Raw genomic sequence first — 17,530 nt, 5'->3', positions numbered from 1 at the left:
CGAAGTGTAAGGTGGTTCTGAGCGAAGTGACCTATTTGGAGTACTGCATAGGAGGTGGTCTTGTGAAGGCAGTGATCGATAAGGTGCAAGGCCTCACAGCATGTCATGGTGCATCCCCCAGACGAAGAGGCAAATCAGACGTTTTCTTGGTCTGGCAGGATATTACCCGTGGTTTATCTTTGGCTTTGCCTCAATCACGGTCCCAGTTATGGACCTAAGTCAACAATCCTAAGAAGATCCACTGGGATAGGCAGTGCGAGGAAGCATTCAGAGAACTGAAAGCATGACTATGCCTGGCACCCATGCTATTCAGCCCCTATTTCTCTTTGGAATTCCTATTGCACTTGGATGTTGGGTTTGGCACCGTCCTTTCATAAGACTTTGAAGGGGAAGAACACCTGGTCCTTTATCTAAGTAGAAAACTATTCCTTAGGGAAAAATTGTACTCCTAATGCAGACTTCTTTTTGTGGGAGACAACCCAACCCCGGACAGTCTTCCCGTCTTGAGGGGTGGGGTATGTGAAAGGACATGCCCTCACTTTGGTATGGAGGCTAATGAGCTCCTCTGGGCCTATTCCAGACTAAGGAGGCACATCTGCAAGGCTTGCTCAGCCTGGATGGAAAGGGGCTTAAAAGGACAAATTCCCCACAGAAAGGGGCAATAAACAAGAACGTTGCTTTGTCCTGGAACTGCTGGGGACAGAGTGAGTCCAGCCAAGGAGGAGACAGCTGGGAGACACACCACACCTGAAGCCGTCCTAGAATCATAGAATAGAATCATAGAATATCAGGGTTGGAAGGGACCCCAGAAGGTCATCTAGTCCAACCCCCTGCTCGAAGCAGGACCAATTCCCAGTTAAATCATCCCAGCCAGGGCTTTGTCAAGCCTGACCTTAAAAACCTCTAAGGAAGGAGATTCTACCACCTCCCTAGGTAACGCATTCCAGTGTTTCACCACCCTCTTAGTGAAAGTTTTTCCTAATATCCAATCTAAACCTCCCCCACTGCAACTTGAGACCATTACTCCTCGTTCTGTCATCTGCTACCATTGAGAACAGTCTAGAGCCATCCTCTTTGGAACCCCCTTTCAGGTAGTTGAAAGCAGCTATCAAATCCCCCCTCATTCTTCTCTTCTGCAGACTAAACAATCCCAGCTCCCTCAGCCTCTCCTCATAACTCATGTGTTCCGGACCCCTAATCATTTTTGTTGCCCTTCGCTGGACTCTCTCCAATTTATCCACATCCTTCTTGAAGTATGGGGCCCAAAACTGGACACAGTACTCCAGATGAGGCCTCACCAATGTCGAATAGAGGGGAATGATCACGTCCCTCGATCTGCTCGCTAAGCCCCTACTTATACATCCCAAAATGCCATTGGCCTTCTTGGCAACAAGGGCACACTGCTGACTCATATCCAGCTTCTCGTCCACTGTCACCCCTAGGTCCTTTTCCGCAGAACTGCTGCCTAGCCATTCGGTCCCTAGTCTGTAGCTGTGCATTGGGTTCTTCCGTCCTAAGTGCAGGACCCTGCACTTATCCTTATTGAACCTCATCAGATTTCTTTTGGCCCAATCCTCCAATTTGTCTAGGTCCTTCTGTATCCTATCCCTCCCCTCCAGCATATCTACCACTCCTCTCAGTTTAGTATCATCCGCAAATTTGCTGAAAGTGCAATCCACACCATCCTCCAGATCATTTATGAAGATATTGAACAAAACCGGCCCCAGGACCGACCCTTGGGGCACTCCACTTGATACCGGCTGCCAACTAGACATGGAGCCATTGATCACTACCCGCTGAGCCCGACAATCTAGCCAGCTTTCTACCCACCTTATTGTGCATTCATCTAGCCCATACTTCCTTAACTTGCTGACAAGAATACTGTGGGAGACCGTGTCAAAAGCTTTGCTAAAGTCAAGAAACAATACATCCACTGCTTTCCCTTCATCCACAGAACCAGTAATCTCATCATAAAAGGCGATTAGATTAGTCAGGCATGACCTTCCCTTGGTGAATCCATGCTGGCTGTTCCTGATCACTTTCCTCTCATGCAAGTGCTTCAGGATTGATTCTTTGAGGACCTGCTCCATGATTTTTCCAGGGACTGAGGTGAGGCTGACTGGCCTGTAGTTCCCAGGATCCTCCTCCTTCCCTTTTTTAAAGGTTGGCACTACATTAGCCTTTTTCCAGTCATCCGGGACTTCCCCGGTTTGCCACGAGTTTTCAAAGATAATGGCCAATGGCTCTGCAATCACAGCCGCCAATTCCTTCAGCACTCTCGGATGCAACTTGTCCGGCCCCATGGACTTGTGCACGTCCTGACTGACAGTAGACCAACACACCCCGTGAAAGGGCAATAGACTCTGTTAGACTGAGCCCTTAGAGCTGACTCTCTAGGGGCTGCCTGAGAGACTGGTCCTTGTTCCAGCCAGATTTTCCCTCTCTTGCGAAAGGGAAGGAGGAACAAGAGCCAAACCGGGGCCAGTGTGTGGTAGCCTACAGAGAGATTTCCCCCATCCCCAAAGACAATCAACTGGGGGAGAAGAGGAGGTAAATGAAGGACAGTGGGACGCAGGGGGGTCCAGGGAGCCCCTCCCTTCCCATACACATACATATTGGGTGCATAGGGAGAGCCACTGAAACCAGACATTTTCATAGCAGCTGACACAAGCCCTCACTTCTGTTAGTTATCTCAGATCCACCAAGCAGATCTCAGAGAAGGAGCTTGCCCTTAGGCTTGAATCATTGTACTAGGAGGTGTTTATTTCTAGGGTCACCTCTTTATAGAATCCATTATCACTGATGGGAGAGGAGGAGGAGAGACATTACCAGTGTCCAGAATCAGTTTGGAAGTGGGGAAAATTTGTTATGTGAAATGGCACATTAATTAAATTATTGTGTAAGCACCTGCAGATATTTTCATGTAAAGAGCTATCAGAATCTGTTTTGCAGTATGTGTGTGCTATTGGATTTGGAAAGTATCACCAAGACTTTACTTTGTTACAAGCTCTGAATTACCAGGTACAAGAATAATAAAGAATTCTTAAATACTGAACTCAGAATTGACCTGATAAACCTTTGCATTCCTAATAACAAGAGCTGGTGTGGGCTTATACAATTTAAAACTAATTGTCCAGCTAAAATCCTCATTATCATATTGATGCATTTCATAAATCAAAGCTCTGCTTATTCAAGCTTTGTTTGCAAATATTGTATTAAACAGTCTACTTCATTTGAGAAATGTAATGTGGTGCCACAAATACTGCAGAGGTTTTAAAAGACCAGTAGTGTATAAACCTGGGAAGTTAAGCTATCATGAACGGATTTAATACATATAGTACTAATGGTCTTGTTCTCTCTGACTTTTTATTGTATTCCTCTTTAGCCCTAACATTTTCCACAATAATAGTAATGCTGAGGTGTGGATACAGGTTTCTACACCGCAGAATACTGCCAATGAGAGGGTTTTTTTTTTTTTAACCTGTTGATCTATCTGGCGCAGTAAAGCAAGTGCTCTCTTATTTCAGCTCTCTTCTTTTTTCCAAGTCTGTGGCCCTAATTTACACTTCTTTGACGTAAAAAAATATAGCTTCTTACTAAGAGTCTATTGATCTATTTAGCTGATCCCTAGATATCTTGTCAGATACTACCATATACTATAATATCTGAGTACCTTACAAGGACTATTACAACCATATAAGATCAGTGGTCTACATTCCTTTTTACTTCCCCTACACAGCTAAGACTTCTATATTTTCTCTTTCCTTTTATCTCCTCCTCTTCCATCTTCTCCTTTCTTCATTCCTCCCCTGCCCCTTCTGTTGTAACTGTGGGAAGGCTAAACTGAAGAAGCAAATTTTATGCTTTGCTCTGAAGGTAGGGAGTGAGATTTATCTTTTTTCCAATTTCTTTTAGAACGGCATTCCATAGCTTTGGGCCAAGGCTGACAAATCTCTCTCCCATTTTCTTATGGGTTTTACCTTTGCAATTTGACATATGCCTATTCCCAAGGAGCACAAATGTTGAGGAAGATCATCATAGTAAAGAGGAAGGTGATCTCCTAAGTATCTTGAGCCAATTCCATGAAGGACTTTGAAGATTAACAGATAGAGACTTTGAATTTAACCTGATGCCTTATGGGGAGCCCAAGTAGTGAGCAGAGCACTGGAGGGATGTGTTTTTGGAGGCTGGTAGTGTTGCACTGTGGGGGCTGATGCATTCTGGACCAAGTGAAGCTTTTTAAGGTCAATGTGTTCATCCTTATATACAGCCAATTACAGTAATTTATAAGAATGGCCAAACTGGGTCAGACCAATGGTCCATCTACCCAGTATCCTGTCTTCCGACAGTAGCAGGTGCCATATGCTTCAGAGGGAGTGACTAGAACAGGGTAATTTATGGAGTGATCCATCCCGTTGGCTAGTCCCAGCTTCTAGCATTCAGAGGTTTAAGGAGACCCAGAGCATCCCTGACTAACTTGGCTAATAGACACTGATGGACCTATGCTCCATTAACTTACCTAGGTTTTTTTTTTTTAACATAGTTGTACTTTTGGACTACACAACATCCCCTGGCAATGAGTTCCACAGGTTGACTGTGCGTTGTGTGAAAAAATACTTCCCTATGTTTGTTTTAAACCTTCTGCCTATTAATTTCTGGGGTGACTCTTGGTTCTTGTGTTATGTGATGGGGTAAATAACACATGCCTATTCATTTTCTCAAAACCATTCATGATTTTATAGACCTCTAGCATATTCGCCCTCTCCTCCCCTTCTCTCTTTTTCAAGCTGAACAGTTCCAGTCTTTTTAATGTCTCCTCATACGGAAACTTTTCAATACTCCTAATCTTTTTTGTTGCCCTTTTTTATTGTACTTTACTTTTTTCCAATTCTAATATTTTTTTTAGATGGGGTGACCAAAACTGCATACAGTATTCAAGGTGTGACTATACCATTGATTTATATAATGGCATTACAATATTTTATGTCTTATCTATCTCTTTCCTAAAAGTTCCTAACATTGTTAGCTTTTTCTGACTGCCAGTGCATGAAGAATGGATGATTTCAGAGAACTATCCACAATAACTCCAAGATTTTTCTTGCGTGGAAACAGATAATTTAGATCCCATAATTTTGTATGTATAGTTGGGATTACATTTTCCAGTGTGCATTACTTTGAATTTCATCTGTCATTTTCTTGCCCAGTCACCCAGTTTTGTAAAACTCCTTTGTAACTCTTCGCTGTCTGCTTTGGACTTAACTATCCTGAGTCATTTTGTATTTTTTGCAAACTTTTGCAAACACCTCACTGTTTACCCATTTTCCAGATCATTTATGAATATTTTGAAGATGCTCTGGTCCCAGTACAGATCCTTTGGAGACTCTGCTATTTACCTTTCTCCACTGTGAAAACTCAACATTTATTCCTACCCTTTATTTCCTATCTTTAACTGGTTACTGATTCAAGAGAGAACCTTCCCTCTTATGCATGACAGCTTACTTTGCTTAAGAGCCTTTAGTGAGGGAACTTGTCAAAGGTTTTCTGAAAATCTAAGTACACTTTATCCACTGTATCATCATTGGCTACATGTTTGTTGACCCCCCCACCCCCTCAAAGAATTCTAATAGATTGGTGAGGTATGATTTCCTTTTACAAAAGCAGTGTCGACCCTTCCACTACATATCATGTTCATCTATGTGTTTGATAATTCAGAGTCAGAGGTGGCTGTCTTATTCCATGTCTGTTTCATCAGTCCTAAGAGCATCTTGAAGATACTTTGTCAAGGGCAACATGACCCTAAATTAGCCCACTTTATATAAAAGCATTTTTCAATACAGGAAAAATGTATTCCAGTTTCTAACCAAAGTGGTCAGATCCCAGCACATCTGTTGGGCAACCAAGAAACAAACTTAGTGCAATTCTCTTAACAGTTTCAAGAGGAGAGGCCGTATGTAGAGTAGAGGGTCAGCAGATTCACTCACACACATTCCTAGTTGTAACAAACTCTGTGTCCTGGAATTGTTTTTGATTGGCATTCCAGATGAAGAGCTAGGATTTTAACAATGGTACGGTTATCATTCTGGAGGGAGACAGATATTTTCCTGCATAGCTCATCCAGGGTTCATTTTAAATTATAAGGTACAATTGGTTCATGTGACTCTAGGAACAGTTGCCTTATAGTCCTTGTGCTGGTTGTACAAAAACAAAGCAAAGATATTATAGGGCCATGAATAAAGTGTCTACCATCTTACTTGTTTAAAGACAAAATGAGATATTTTACACTAACCTTCTTTCCCCAAAGTATTCGGAATTTTAGCAATGATCCCACGAGATGATAGTTTTAAGGTAACTCAGATTTTAAGACTAACCCACTGGGAAGTTCCTGTAGCCATACCACTCAAGCCAAAATCTTATAAGAGTTTGATCCTGTACATCATAAGTAAGGCTACGATTTAGTCATGGAGGTCGCAGAAGTCATGCAATCCATGACTTCCAGTGACCTCTGTGACTTCAGCCTGCAATGCTCTGGAGCTGCAGGGTCACCCCCGCCCCACACCGCCCATGGAGGCAGGGAGCTGTGGGGTACCCTCTCACCTCTAGAGGCCCCTGGAGCTCCAAGCCACCACGGGCAGTGGGGTACTCTGGGGCTCCTGGCCTCCACGGAGCTGCCAGTGGCAGGGGAACCCCTGAGCTCGCGGGGGCAGCGGGCGAACCCCCGAGCTCCCAGCTGCCACGGGAGGCAGGGGAACCCCCAAGCTCCTGACCACGGGGGGCAGCTGGGGAAGCCCCGAGCTCTCAGCTGCCAGGGGTGGTGGGGGAACCCCTGAGCTCACCGGGGTAGCGGGGAACCCCCGAGCTCGTGGTGGTGGAGGAACCTCAAGCTCCCAGCCAATGCAAGCCCTCGGAGCTGCAGGCAGCAGGGGTACCCCACAGGCCCCAGCTTCTGCAGGTGGCTCCTAGCTCCTGTGCAGCTGCCCCGCTTCAGGCAGTGTGGGGACCAACAGATCCCCATTTTGTCCTGGATATTTTTAGTAAAAGTCACGGACATGTCATGGCTTCCGTGAATTTTTCTTTTTTGCCCATGACCCCTCTGTGACTTTTACTATAAATATCTGTGACAAAACGTTAGCCTTAATCATAAGTGCAAGATAAAATATGCTGAATAGGACAGGGAGTGTATGGGAACTGAAACTGGATTAATAAATACAGTGCTGCATGGCCACTAACTTACTCCTGCCCAGTGGCAGGAGTAAGGCAGAGAAGGACCTGAATAGGTAAGTGCTCTAGTTACATGCTGAGGATCATATTGAAAACCATGTATCCTCAGGAGCCAATTGTCTCCTTTATACCCTGCCTCTTTCTTGCTGTCTTGAGAGTAAGGGATCAGGTAGGCAAGGGGCTTGAGACTGATGTCTGCTAAGTGCAAATCACTATGTCTAGTGCTTAAGTTTACTTGTGCCCCTGCAAAGCTGCTGCTTCCTTTGCTCTACTTCACAACAACCTTTGTCTCCCAGCTGCACATATCATAAAGATTTGTAAGGTCAAGACCCAGATTACATAAACTAACAAGGAAAAAGCTTCATCCAGTAAATATCTAGGTTCTCCAAGTAGTGTCAGTGATTGTGTAGGTGTCATTCTTCCCTCTAAGTCACAACTAAACCATTGTTCCAACATGGTGTTAGGGAGCTGGTATAGCTCCAGTTGAGCTTCCCCCCTTGACCACTGAACAGATTGCTGTGAGAGGATCCACCTGCTCAATCCCATTAGTTTTAAGCCTCCAGAGCTTCAACAGAGTCCAGGCACTGTCCCTGTCTTGGGGTCCTTAGGCACACTCTCCGGGTACAGATCTTCTATCTGGGTCCCCTCCTGAGAGCTGAGATCTTTGCAGTCAAACTGTCTAAGCTCTGTTACAAAAATAATAAACCCTAAATGCATTTCCCTGCTTCAATTTCCTGACCACTCCAGGGCATTCTTTAGGCTGGGATCAGGGTCATCCAGGGTCATTCTGTTGCAGTACGTGGCCTGGGTTCTGAAACATGGAGCCTTTTTTGACCTTGGCCAGTCCATCTCCTGCCCAAAACTTCTTGTGTGTGTCTCTTGAACCTTCCACCTGTTCGTCCTTTTAGAACCTCCTGCTTTGTCACCCCGTCTCTTTGTCCTTCTTGGAGAATTTCTACTCTCCAAACCTCGAGTCCTCTGTTGAGGAAAGTTGGAGAGAACTGGGTTCCCTTAGATCACAGTCACTCTTTTTTGTTCTCATTGAAGTTTGGCTAGTATTCACTTTTGTCCCTGGTTTGAAAGGTAGATGCTTCAAGGTTTGTTAGCAATGGTGGATAGACAGAGAGGCCATCCGTGATACAGAAATGTCATAACTTTATAATATCAGCCAGTATTAATAAATTGTACAGACTGCGTCCCCACAATCCTTGCATTGGCATTGGCAGTGCTGTTGAGGATGTTGTTGTTTTTAGACTGAAACACAAATCCAAGGCAGATTTCACAGCAGCAAGGGTGTTAACATCCCTGACCAAATTAACTTCAAACATGTCTAATGTATGTTCAGCCTATGAAAAATGTCCCTTAAAGTTTAAAGTGGAAAATAGATTCTTTACTTCCTCTGCTAACAACTAAAACTGTTGTGTAGTATACTTGTTGAAGAATGGCTGCTTTGTTCTACTCAAGAGATGGCTGCATTTTGCTGAGTGAGTCATTCATATATATGCCAAGTTCTGTGATGATTGACACCCTGTGTAGCCCTAATCAAGTCAATCTGGCTGCATCAGGCTTAAATACGCCCAACATTTAGAGCTCTCCCTCTAGCCTAGAGATCTATTCTGACTCGGTGAAATGAGTCGGTGGAATTGTATAATTTGCCACAGTCTGTAACGTGCTTTTGGCTATTTAAGGATGAAAGATGTTGTATAGATCTGAAAAACTAAGGAAAAGTTAAAGTTCCTCAGAGGAGAACTAGTATTGCAGCTTTTCCATTTGTACTATCTGTTCTGATCAAAAGCAACACAGAACATTCTTTTATAATTTCTAATTCATTAGAATTCTCCTACATAATGTTCTGTGTTCTCTTCATGGTTACACTTTTCAGACTAGATTTTCAAATTTCTGATTTGTAAATACTGTCAGGGACTTGGATGTCCCAGTGACCTAAATTGTGTGCACACTTAATAGTGGGTGCAAAATTATCTGTAAAACTATGATTGCAAAAAGGGAGAGCTACTGAAATTTGGGCTGTAAAGGCAGCTCTTAAAGTCACTCTCAACACAAACAAAATAGTAATGGAAGTAATTTGGGAAGCTGCTTTTGGTTTCCTTCATGCTGGCTCGAAAGAGCTTCCAAAGGAGTTTCTCAGCCTGTCCTTTCAAAAACTGACAGCAACAAAACCATCCTGCAGTCAACATGAAACTGACTCCAGGTGCTTCAGGTGATAAAGGCAATGTTAGGGTCTGGCATAATATGAAGAATGAGGTCACACTGTATTTTTAGAAGTGGCTGGTATTCCTACCAAGCATGCTCTCTCCCTCTCTTTCTCCCCCTTTTTTTCTGTCTGTCTCTTTCTCTGAATAATTTGGCCAGTGCTTGCAGAAGGCTGTTCTAGCCCCAGGGATTCTCACACATACTTCTGTTGACAGAGTCCTTGTGCAGCAAGCTAGCTGAAATGCCTTTTGTTAAGGATCTATTCACTTCTTTTTCTGTTCTGCCCCAAGACTTGGAGGATCTTTCTGTCTACTGAATTCCTGTTGTTACGCTTATGGAAATTAACTGACTTGAAAAATATGGGGTTATCTTACAAAACAGGTAAAAATATCCTCCGTATCAGAAGTATTCCTGACCACCTAGTTTGTACTGGTCTGTATTTCTCAAATCTTTTTGCTTCATTTGTAAGGAAAGAGAGTTTCTAAGTGAATAGTAGTCCTTAAACAAAGTTACTGTAAAATGGAGACAAACGTATAAGACAGTTTGGGGGTTAAAGCCAGTTATTTAAAAGGAGATGTGTGCTATTGCAGCCTAGGTCGGTGCTTGTTTCATTACTTTAGTTTGTCAGCTCAAGCCTAAGGTCGTTTCATGAAAAGTAAAGAAATTCCACACATTGATCTACTCTGTCAACTTTTTTAACATGCCAACTTTACTGAAAATGAAAATACTAAAATGTACCAATTTAACTAATGCCTGCAGAGATAACATAAGTTATCTATTATTAGAGTTACCATATGAAAAAGTATGCTCATTTGCAATGCAACATTTGCTACAGAAAATAATTCTTTATTAAATAAAGAAAATGCAATTGAGAATATGTATATTAGATGTTTTTGTCCATTTTCCTCAGCTTATGGTTAAAACTAATATGTACACTGGTTATGGTCTCCATCCAAAATTTGATGGACTTGAATAAGAGTTTTGGGTGTGAAAGAAAAACAGGATCAGGCCAAAATATCATGATGATTGTGACTGTGTGTATGCTTGTACATACACATTTCCAGGCATCAGATTGCAAGACATTTAATATTCTTTAGCATTTTAATTGCGCTATTAAAAATCCCTACTGAATGTAATGTTGATTTGTATGAAGTTTTCTTTAGAAAATAAAATTGAGGCTGCCAGTATAAATTTCTTATTATGTAATGAGTGGTATATGTTCTTATGCTTATTGTATTGCACTTTTTACCTCTTGTAATGCTTCTGTGCAGCTTCTTTTGTGATTTTTCTTAAGCCGCTTTGGGGGGAATCTTAGTTTGATTCCAGTCAATTCAAAGTAGGCTAGCTGAGAAACTTGGAGATAGCGTCTGTTTTGTTTTTCTCCTGGATTAAAAGAAAACAAGCATGTCCTAAAGATTTTTATTTCTCTTCAAAATTTTTACCTACATTAGTGCCTGGTAATAGCAAGCATTAGAATACAGACTGAGGCTCTCCCAAATATGATTAAGTTAATGTCTCCATTCATCAAGGTTTAAGGACCTTTTCCAGCAAGTTTACTATTGCATTTTAGAACCTGTAAGTTCAGATATTCATACCTGTGTTACTAATTCTGCTGTCTTGCAGATCCGTGTTGCAGAGCTTTTTATGTGAGTGACTAAAGCAACAGAACTTAGGTTGACTCACCTCTGAATTTCCAGAGATCTGTACGTTAAGATCCTGCAATGGGTGGGCCCTTCTAAATCCACACTCCTGCCAAATATGATCATTGTTTAACCTATAAATGTCTATATGTCAATCCCCACTTACTTGTACAGTAAAACCTGCCTTGGAGATCACCTCTGAAGAGGAACCACTGGTCACGAGCGACTATTTGCAGAGGCCTTGGAACACCACTGCTCTCTGGTGTGCAAACCTTTGAAGAGAGACCACCTCTTAAAAGCGACCACTTTTTGCTAACTCCTATGAGTGGTCAGTCTTGGCAGGTTTTACTGTATTTTGGTCATTACATTCACTCACCCCTGGGGAAGGGAGAGGGGTAAAATATGAAGCTTGGAGAACCACATCCTCTCCTCTCCCCACTGCTTCTCTCTGAAGTACCCTCCATCGCAGCACAGAAAAAGCCCAGTCCTAGGTTCTTCTGTTCTCCCAGTCTGATGATACAAGAACAGGGAGACATTCAATGAAAATAAAAGGTGGGAAATTCAGAACTGAGACAAGGAAATATGTTCCCTCACTATCACTGAGGCCAAGACTTTATCCAATCCCTTTTTGAATCTTGCTATGTATATGGCTAGCAAGAATAGCCAGAGCTGTTATACTTGATTTAAAAAATGTGAGAGATATTACATGTCATGCTTCAAGACTTAAGCTAATCCCATATGTGCCTACTAGAGGGGTCTTATACATTCCTCTGAAACATCTGGTACTGGCCACTGTCAGAGATAGGCTACAGGATTAGACAGACCTTGGGTCTGTACCATTATAGTAATCCTTAGGTGACATGTATGGTAGGGTAGGAAAGTGGCTCATAAGGGTATGCCCTTCATCAGGATATGCGGTGCCAGGGGAGTGGAGGGCAAAGATACATCTTCAAATATATATAACAGGGTTTAAAGAGAACTAGATAAATTCATGCAGGTTAAGTCCATTAAAGGCTATTAGCCAGGATGGGTAAGGAATGGTGTCCCTAGCCTCTGTTTGTCAGAGGGTGGAGCTGGATGGCAGGAGAGAGATCACTAGATCATTACCTGTTAGGTTCACTCCCTCTGGGGCATTTGGCATTGGCCACTGTCGGCAGACAAGTTACTGGGCTGGATGGACCTTTGGTCTGACCCAGTATGACCATTCTTATGTTCTTGTTCAAATGAGGAATAAACAATACTCACATGAACTGGCTTAGGGCCCCAAGCAGCACTAGCCACCCCTCGCCCCCCAATTATTAGTATGTGTGGTGGTGGTGGGAATATACCTGCTCAGGGTCTCCAAAGGGCTAGCATCGGCACTGCAGATGCCTAAGGTTAGCCACCTACGTTTGCAAATGTTGGCCTGTTCATCCTGTCTAACCAAGAAATGGAGTGTGTGTACAAGTTGAAGCTTGTATAATAAAGCTCCTAATGAAGAAAATGTTGTGCATACATTTTCTCTATTCTTCATATCCTAATCATGACTGTTACAATAACAGTATGTATAGCCCAGCAATAAAATATGCTTGGCCTATGTCCATTGGTTATTTTTGATATGTGCAGTGAAAAGCATGTCATGTGCCAGTTTTGTACTTTATCTGCTTTTCACTTTGACAGTCATAATGCTGGCTTCTATTACGCCTTTTCTCTGTGGCTTGCCACATAGCATTAAAGGTTGAAGCATCCATTAACATTTTGAATAGGTTCTGTTCTGTTTTGTTCTCACATGTGACATCCTGACACACACATTAAAATGAGAATCATAGAATATCAGGGTTGGAAGGGACCCCAGAAGGTCATCTAGTCCAACCCCCTGCTCAAAGCAGGACCAATTCCCAGTTAAATCATCCCAGCCAGGGCTTTGTCAAGCCTGACCTTAAAAACCTCTAAGGAAGGAGATTCTGCCACCTCCCTAGGTAACGCATTCCAGTGTTTCACCACCCTCTTAGTGAAAAAGTTTTTCCTAATATCCAATCTAAACCTCCCCCACTGCAACTTGAGACCATTACTCCTCGTTCTGTCATCTGCTACCATTGAGAACAGTCTAGAGCCATCCTCTTTGGAACCCCCTTTCAGGTAGTTGAAAGCAGCTATCAAATCCCCCCTCATTCTTCTCTTCTGCAGGCTAAACAATCCCAGCTCCCTCAGCCTCTCCTCATAAGTCATGTGTTCTAGACCCCTAATCATTTTTGTTGCCCTCCGCTGGACGTTTTCCAATTTATCCACATCCTTCTTGTAGTGTGGGGCCCAAAACTGGACACAGTATTCCAGATGAGGCCTCACCAATGTCGAATAGAGGGGAACGATCACGTCCCTCGATCTGCTCGCTATGCCCCTACTTATACATCCCAAAATGCCATTGGCCTTCTTGGCAACAAGGGCACACTGTTGACTCATATCCAGCTTCTCGTCCACTGTAACTCCTAGGTCCTTTTCCGCAGAACTGCTGCCTAGCCATTCGGTCCCTAGTCTGTAGCGGTGCATTGGATTCTTCCATCCTAAGTGCAGGACCCTGCACTTATCCTTATTGAACCTCATCAGATTTCTTTTGGCCCAATCCTCCAATTTGTCTAGGTCCTTCTGTATCCTATCCCTCCCCTCCAGCGTATCCACCACTCCTCCCAGTTTAGTATCATCCGCAAATTTGCTGAGAGTGCAATCCACACCATCCTCCAGATCATTTATGAAGATATTGAACAAACCCGGCCCCAGGACCGACCCCTGGGGCACTCCACTTGACACCGGCTGCCAACTAGACATGGAGCCATTGATCACTACCCGTTGAGTCCTACAATCTAGCCAACTTTCTACCCACCTTATAGTGCATTCATCCAACCCGTACTACTTTAACTTGCTGACAAGAATACTGTGGAAGACCGTGTCAAAAGCTTTGCTAAAGTCAAGAAACAATACATCCACTGCTTTCCCTTCATCCACAGAACCAGTAATCTCATCATAGAAGGCGATTAGATAAGTCAGGCATGACCTTCCCTTGGTGAATCCATGCTGACTGTTCCTGGTCACTTTCCTCTCATGTAAGTGCTTCAGGATTGATTCCTTGAGGACCTGCTCCATGATTTTTCTGGGGACTGAGGTGAGGCTGACTGGCCTGTAGTTCCCAGGATCCTCCTTCTTCCCTTTTTTAAAGATTGGCACTACATTAGCCTTTTTCCAGTCATCTGGGACTTCCCCCGTTCGCCACAAGTTTTCAAAGATAATGGCCAATGGCTCTGCAATCACAGCCGCCAGTTCCTTTAGCACTCTCGGATGCAACTCGTCCGGCCCCATGGATTTGTGCACGTCCAGCTTTTCTAAATAGTCCCTAACCACCTCTTTCTCCACAGAGGGCTGGCCATCTAGTCCCCATGTTGTGATGCCCAGCGCAGCAGTCTGGGAGCTGTCCTTGTTAGTGAAGAGAGAGGCAAAAAAAGCATTGAGCACATTAGCTTTTTCCACATCCTCTGTCACTAGGTTGCCTCCCTCATTCAGTAAGGGGCCCACACTTTCCTTGGCTTTCTTCTTGTTGCCAACATACCTGAAGAAACCCTTCTTGTTACTCTTCACATCTCTTGCTAGCTGCAGCTCCAGGTGCGATTTGGCCCTCCTGATTTCATTCCTACGTGCCCGAGCAATATTTTTATACTCTCCCCTGGTCATATGTCCAACCTTTCACTTCTTGTGAGCTTCTTTTTTATGTTTAAGATCCGCTAGGATTTCACCGTTAAGCCAAGCTGGTCGCCTGCCATATTTACTATTCTTTCGACTCATCGGGATGGTTTGTCCCTGTAACCTCAACAGGGATTCCTTGAAATACAGCCAGCTCTCCTGGACTTCTTTCCCCTTCATGTTAGTCCCCCAGGGGATCCTACCCATCCGTTCCCTGAGGGAGTCGAAGTCTGCTTTCCTGAAGTCCAGGGTCCGTATCCTGCTGCTTACCTTTCTTCCCTGTGTCAGGATTCTGAACTCAACCAACTCATGGTCACTGCCTCCCAGATTCCCGTCCACTTTTGCTTCCCCCACTAATTCTTCCCTGTTTGTGAGCAGCAGGTGAAGAAAAGCTCCCCCCCTAGTTGGCTCCTCTAGCACTTGCACCAGGAAATTGTCCCCTATGCTTTCCAAAAACTTCCTGGATTGTCTATGCACTGCTGTATTGCTCTCCCAGCAGATATCAGGAAAATTGAAGTCACCCATGAGAACCAGGGCGTGCGATCTAGTAGCTTCCGCGAACTGCCGGAAGAAAGCCTCATCCACCTCATCCCCCTGGTCCAGTGGTCTACAGCAGACTCCCACCACTACATCACTCTTGTTGCTCACACTTCTAAACTTAATCCAGAGACACTCAGGTTTTTCTTCAGTTTCGTACCGGAGCTCTGAGCAGTCATACTGCTCCCTTACATACAGTGCTACTCCCCCACCTTTTCTGCCCTTCCTGAACAGTTTATAACCATCCATGATAGTACTCCAGTCATGTGAGTTATCCCACCAAGTCTCTGTTATTCCAATCATGTCATAATTCCTTGACATCACCAGGACCTCCAGTTCTCCCTGCTTGTTTCCAAGGCTTTGTGCATTCATATATAAGCACTTGAGATAATCTGCTGATCGCCCCTCATTCTCAGTATGAGGCAGGAGCCCTCCCCTCCCAGACGTTCCTGCCTGTGCTTCTACCCGATATCCCGCTTTCCCACTTACCTCAGGGCTTTGGTCTCCTTCCCCCGGTGATCCTAGTTTAAAGCCCTCCTCACTAGGTTAGCCAGCCTGCTCGCAAGATGCTCTTCCCCCTCTTCGTAAGATGGAGCCCGTCTCTGCCCAGTACTCCTCCTTCATGGAACACCATCCCATGGTCAAAGAATCCAAAGCCTTCTCTCCGACACCACCTGTGTAGCCATTCGTTGACTTCCATGATTCAACGGTCCCTGCCCCGGCCTTTTCCTTCCACGGGGAGGATGGACGAGAACACCACTTGCGCCTCAAACTCCTTTATCCTTCTTCCCAGAGCCACGTAGTCCGCAGTGATCCGCTCAAGGTCATTCTTGGCAGTATCATTGGTGCCCACGTGGAGAAGCAGGAAGGGGTAGCGATCCAAGGGCTTGATGAGTCTCAGCAGTCTATCCGTCACATCGCAAATCTTTTTTAATCTTTCTTAATAATGTAATAGACTAAAGCTGCTCAAGTTTTCAATTTCATCTGTTTGCGGCAAAAATGTTATGAGATGATCTAGCCCTAAATTTTGTATGGAATTTTAAATGTTCAGATTGCTTCCACTGTTGCACTCAAAATGCAAGTGTAGTAGCATCAATAAAACCTACCTTTTTTTATTTCAGGAACAGAGAAGATTTGGATCATTTGCATCAATCTCCAAGCATTAAGAATGGTGCTCTGACCATGGTCTTGAAGGAATAATACAAAGACATTTTCTGACTTAGCATGGAAAATAGAGGCTCTCAAGACATCCAGCAATGAAGTGGAGTATGACCTCTGATGGATGAAATCTACTGGAATGGAAGCTAAGCTCTCTGAAGAGGAGCAGGTGTCACCTTATTTTATATATGCCACATGTCTGGGGACTTCAGAGGAGTCAAAAAATGCAAAATATGAAACAAAGGTAGAAGACTGTGATTGCCATCTTGAGTTCCATAATGTTCTGCTTGAATCCGAATTGAGTTCTTCATCTATGTCACAGGTAGTAAGCTACACTGAGACATCCTTGGAACCTAGCAGAGTTACAGGACATGTTGCTGCTGCTGCTGAGCCTGAAATAAAGCATCTTTGTGGAAAATTACTGTATTCTTCAGGGCACAAACCTAAGGACAGTCCTACACACCTGCCCTCACATGAGGCATTTCCCTCACCGCTCCTTCCAAGAGAAAGCTCAGCTGAGAAATCAGAGAGGGTTCAAGAGATCAGAGTAATAACGCACAAACCAAGTGCGATCACTTTTTCTGATTTTGAATTTTTATCACATAGCGCTAACTCTAAACTCCATATTTGTGAGGTCACAGACACAGAGCCTTCTTCATCTGAAGAGGAGGAGGAAGGTGATCATGATGATGACGTTTTTACAGAGCTGCCACTGTATGGGGCATTTTACAGTGGTCTTTATAAAAGGACTATTCTCCTTGGGAAACAAGATAAATGTGAGCATACCAGAAGCCAGTATGTCTGTCATTTAGATGTCTGCAATGATCACTCTGGAAAGAAATTGAATGACCATGAAAAGGAAGAAAAACAAATGGACATGGTGGTAAGATGAACTAATTTCTTGTTCCAAACAGGCAATCTGTACTTTAGCAGCTTGGTTAATGGGGGATTGGTTATTTTATTATATATTTACTAATGGATTATATTGCTGTCACTGGTACAGAGTCAATCAACTAACTGGGTAGTTTAAAGCACAGAATGGTTATAGTTCACTTGAG

At 43.7% G+C, this 17,530-nt stretch overlaps 1 protein-coding gene across 4 annotated transcripts in view; it reads left to right on the top strand.

Moving 5' to 3' along the window:
- Nucleotides 1–17,530, top strand: part of STARD13 (StAR related lipid transfer domain containing 13) — a 491,362-nt gene that overhangs the window by 83,895 nt on the left and 389,937 nt on the right. For all 4 annotated transcript variants that reach the window (XM_073341692.2, XM_078852676.1, XM_078852678.1 and 1 more), the window contains exon 2: nt 16,436–17,355. In XM_073341692.2, the coding sequence (XP_073197793.1) occupies nt 16,597–17,355 (759 nt within the window). In that variant the 5' untranslated portion in view covers nt 16,436–16,596. The remainder of the gene's footprint in view (nt 1–16,435; nt 17,356–17,530) is intronic.

This window comes from Lepidochelys kempii, chromosome 1, assembly GCF_965140285.1.
Source record: "Lepidochelys kempii isolate rLepKem1 chromosome 1, rLepKem1.hap1, whole genome shotgun sequence".
In the NCBI taxonomy this organism is placed as follows: domain Eukaryota; kingdom Metazoa; phylum Chordata; order Testudines; family Cheloniidae; genus Lepidochelys; species Lepidochelys kempii.
Note: the sequence above shows the minus strand (reverse complement) of the source record. Positions and strands in the feature narration are given on the sequence as shown.